General features: G+C 53.1%; 1 protein-coding gene across 1 annotated transcript; it reads left to right on the top strand.

The window, feature by feature from the left end:
* Window positions 1–2,020: 2,020 nt before the first annotated feature.
* On the top strand, window positions 2,021–3,613 carry LOC119394838 (probable ATP-dependent RNA helicase DDX5). Its single transcript, XM_037662141.1, has one exon. The coding sequence runs from the start codon at window positions 2,021–2,023 to the stop codon at window positions 3,611–3,613; it is 1,593 nt and encodes a 530-aa protein (XP_037518069.1).
* The last annotated feature ends 993 nt before the right edge of the window (window positions 3,614–4,606 follow it).

The raw sequence follows: 4,606 nt of genomic DNA, 5'->3' as shown, positions 1-4,606 counted from the left end.
TCATTCTAGTGATAGTAATATATCTATAAATGAAACAATTCATTGTGATTGCCTTCGGAAGTTCTTAAATAAACAGAGATTTATGAAATCATAATTATATCCAAGTGAATGTTGACCAATCCCCATGCGTGGGTAGGTGTCAGTATGCTCATGAACTGCAGGAGTGCGCTTAACTGGGCTGGTTGGTACATTATTAAGACGAGGGCAAAGCGCTAAACATGGGACGGAGAAGAACAAACGAAGTGTCTGTCGTTCTTCTCCGTCCCATGTTTACCGCTGTGTGCTCTCGTCTTAATACTCAGGAAGTTCATCATCAGCAGCAGCAGCAGAGGAGCAATCCCATTAGTGTCATCGGCCAAGAACCGAGCGGTATATATATTTTCCTGAGGACGCTCAAGGACAGATGCTCCCGGGAAAGGAAGCCTCCGACGTACCACACGAGCTCTCATACTTCCGTGTGGGCCAGACCTCCCTGGTGGTTTAACCCACCGAGAGGAGGTTACGTTGCGGAGGCTTCGTGTTGGGGTTGCGCTTACCCCATCCGTGACCACCCTCTGGGCGCAAAAGCGCCGTGGCCCGTATGGTACATCGTGCCCATTTTGCGACGGCCCAATCCGCGATGTAACTGCCACACGCTTATTGTGGACTAGAGGTGTGCACGGGCTCCGGGTAGCCCGAAAGCCCGAGCCCGACCCGGCCCGCGGGCCGGGCTCGGGCGGGCCGACGCACTTCCACCTCGGGCCCGGGCCGGGCTCGGGCTACTTGGAGTTTTATCGGGCCGGGCTCGGGCCCGGCGCAAAGCCCGACTCAAGCCCGAAATATAGAAAATGAGCGGGAATTGTTTTCCAGCACGCATACAGCGCCTTTTCCGCGACCGCCCTTTACCGCTTTTCCTTTCCATTCGCTACTTTAAACAAAGGGGAGCTCTCCGATTATCTCTCTATGGAATCGTCCGCCTGTCCATCTGAAGTCTTAGTCTTCTGGAAAAACAAGCAGCAGAGATATCCCAAGCTTGCCAGGCTGGCAAAAAAGATATTAGCAATTTCGGCGATGAGTGCAAGCAGCGAACGCAACTTCAGTTCCGCGGGCTACATAAAGAAAAAGCGCCGCACTTCGTTGAAGCCGGAATCGTGGGACTGCTTGCTGTTTTGCCCGACAGTTTGTAATCTGTGTAATAGAGACTATTCGTCGTGTGTCGTTTGATCATATTCGATATGCTCAATAAAATGCCAAATTACCGGAAAACGATGTTTTGTTTTCGCAGCGAACCTTTAAAAAGCCGGGCCGGGCCGGGCCGGGCCGGGCCGGGCCTGGGATTGTGTTTTCGTACGTCGGGGCGGGCCGGGCGGGCTCGCAGCCCTATGCCGTCGGGCTCGGGCGGGCCTTCGACAAAGTCAGCGGGCCCGGGCCGGGCTCGGGCTCGGAAATACGGCCCGTGCACAGCACTATTGTGGACTTGCACGGGTCTACAACACCTCCGTGCAGCAGGCCTCAGGACTGGCCGACTACCCGACCTTGACCGCTGGATACGTGCTGCTCATTACTTGACTTCATACATGAAGCAAATTCGTATGTGTATTTTTGAATCAGTAATTATTATACCTAAGGGCAGACTTTCGAAGAAAATGTTTAATGAAAACAGGATGGTGTCGCATAATCACCGCGCTTATCATCATCACCATCATCATCACATGCCACCACTGATCCCCGCCTCTCGCGGTGCTCATGTCGCTAGCTCGAGGTGCGAGCTAGAAAGAACGCTCACGACATCGGCTGGGCTGGACACCGCAGCCGCCGCCGCTCCGCTTCGGCCTCTCGCCTTTGGCGACAACGGCACGGCCACTTCAGCTCCATCGCATCTCTCTCGCTATACAATGGGCTGGAATTGATTCGCATGTCAGCCACAGTGACTAGGCGAACAAGAGCAAGGGTTCGAATGAGCCTGGCGCAGTCCTGATCGATTCTAAATTGTCCCGAACGACGAAGTTTGTTCTAGTGTGAAGGCAAGGAGGTCGCGGAGATGGCAAACCAGCTCGTCGGCGTCAACGCTGGAGTGCAGCTGGGTCCTCCTAACGGACCGAACGAGCCGCTGCCGCCCAATCCGCTTCCGAACGCTGACTTCGGAGATTTATCCGAATTCGGGAAGTGGTGGTACCCATTGCAGGGCGATGGCTTCAGTGCGATACTTTACTTCTCGTACCAGAGAAGGGCCACGAGCGTCGACAACATCCGCCGACCTGGACCTCCGAACTGGCGCGAGACGCACCTGCAGCCCTTCGAGAGGAATTTCTACCGCGAGCACTTCAGAACGGCGTGGCGGTCTCCCGAGGCAGTGAAGGAATATCGAGAGAAAAACGGGATAACAATTGTGAATGGACGCGGTGTCCCAAAGCCAGTGCTACACACTTACGAAGCCAACTTCCCCACATGCCTGGTCGAAGCCCTCGAGGCAAACAACTCCACCTTCCCTCCTACACCCGTTCAAGCCCAGTGCTGGCCTGTAGCACTCAAGGGCAGAGATATGCTCGCCGTTCTTGGAACCGGAGCCGAAGGCAAGATCCTGGCTTATATCCTTCCAGCCGTCGTTCACGCCCTACACCAGCCGCGCCGAGAACACCAGCCGGGTTTCCTGGCACTGGTACTGGCTCCAACACCCGAGGAAGCCCGCGACATTCAACGAGTGGTGAGCAAACTCGAAACCTACACTGGCGTCCGTGCTACGTGCGTCTGCTCCGGCGACTCGAAGGAACGACAACTGAGGGATTTGAGACGCGGCTTTGACATCTGCGTCGCGACGCCCGGTCGTCTCCACACGTTCCTCAAGGAGGATAAGTTGGACATCGGACGGTGCACATACCTCGTGTTGGACGAAGCGGACCGAATGGTCGACATGGGGTTCGAGCAGCAGCTCATCTCTATCGCCAGGTACGTCAGGCCTGATCGGCAGACCACGATGTGGATGTCGAGAAAACCGAGGCACCTTTACCGGCTTGTTGACGCGCTGCTGAAGGACTACCTCGAAATTCACATCGGTATGGGTCAGGCCTCGCCAGACCAGTGCGTTCAACACGTAGTCCGCGTCTCTGCGGAGTCTGAGAAAGAGGGCGGACTTGTGACACTCCTTCAGGACATTCTCGATGGGCGAGAGGAAGCGGCAGCCAGAAAAGTGATCGTTTTTGCCGAAACAAAGAAGCGCGTTGACGACCTTGTGTCGAATCTGCAGCTTCGTGACTGGCCCGTCGTCGGCCTCCACGGCGGGACTTCCGATAAGTCGCGGGTTTTTGCACTGGCAGCATTCCGCCGAGGCAAGGCACCCATTCTGGTGGCGACCGATGTGGCCGCGCAGCAACTGGGCTTGGACGGCGGGCACATTGTGGTGAATTATGACTACCCGAGTAGCGCCGAGGCGTACTCAAGACGAATGAGATATGCGTCGCCCTCAACAGCTCATGAAGCTGGTGTGGCGTTCACCTTTCTTGAGCCGGACGATAGCCGAGGTGCCCGTGAAATGATCGGCAGTCTTCGCGCAGCAAAGGCAAAAGTGCACCCGGAACTTTACGCCATCGTAAAGACAACAAGGCAGAGGAAGCGTAAGGGAGTCAGCGACATGTGATGCCCTCTTAGGCCATCACGTGTTGTGAAAAAGACATGCAAAATTGTGTGCAAGGACGCCGGTTTGATTAATTGTGGCAATATCCTTTCGTAAAGTTGATAACGATAATTATGCTCGACGGTGGTGGCAGTAACTTTAATTCGATAATTAGACAAGAACGCTATGATCTCATTAAAAATTTGGAAACATGCAGTCTGTGATGACTATGCGAATATACAAATAGCATTCTTTGGGGATTCTTCACTGTTCTCTGTTTCGCTTCCTATCGCTTAAGGGGCGTTACAGCAATATCCGTGTTTTAGTACATGCTCGATCACCTTATGCAATTTTCTCTATTGCAGACGAATGGTAAAGATGTTCACTGCACACTTCATCGCCAGGGCTCTTGGGAGGTTGGTAATATCGAAGTAAAACTTCGCACTGTAACCGTCGCCCTGGCATAGGTACAAAAAACACGTCGATCCACCTCGTAACGCTTGGCTTAAAGCCATAAAATGCAGCTTAGACAACTACTTGCTCGTTGCTTCGCATGAAACTGATTCCCACAAGGTGTGGGATCTGCCGAATTTTTGTCTCATGTCTCTCACGACCAACCTGCTCCGTGCAATTTGTGTGCTCCATATTAAAGTAACAAAATTCGGCAGATTCCACGTACCGTGAGAATCTATGTTATGCGAAGCATGCGCGGGATGGTTACTGTGGCGTAATTTTTCACATTGAGCGAAACGTTACGGAACGACGCTAGAGAAATCTGGAGGTGGTGTACGCACACTCATATGTTTAGTCGCATATGTGTTATATAACCAGTTGTTTACAGTTGCGTAACGATGCCAATAGAAACATGGGTGTCACCAACACCAGACGCGGCAAGCTGATATGTAGTGCTTATAATTTTCAACACTGGCTAGCACGAATCCGAACAGGACAAAGAAGGAACACAGATGCACAGGACAGGCGTTACTCGCAACTGAGCTTCATGTAGGAAAGTTTCCC

Source organism: Rhipicephalus sanguineus, chromosome 5 (genome assembly GCF_013339695.2).
Source record: "Rhipicephalus sanguineus isolate Rsan-2018 chromosome 5, BIME_Rsan_1.4, whole genome shotgun sequence".
Lineage (NCBI taxonomy): Eukaryota > Metazoa > Arthropoda > Arachnida > Ixodida > Ixodidae > Rhipicephalus > Rhipicephalus sanguineus.
The sequence above is the reverse complement of the archived record's forward strand: the minus strand, read 5'-3'. Positions and strand labels throughout refer to the sequence as shown.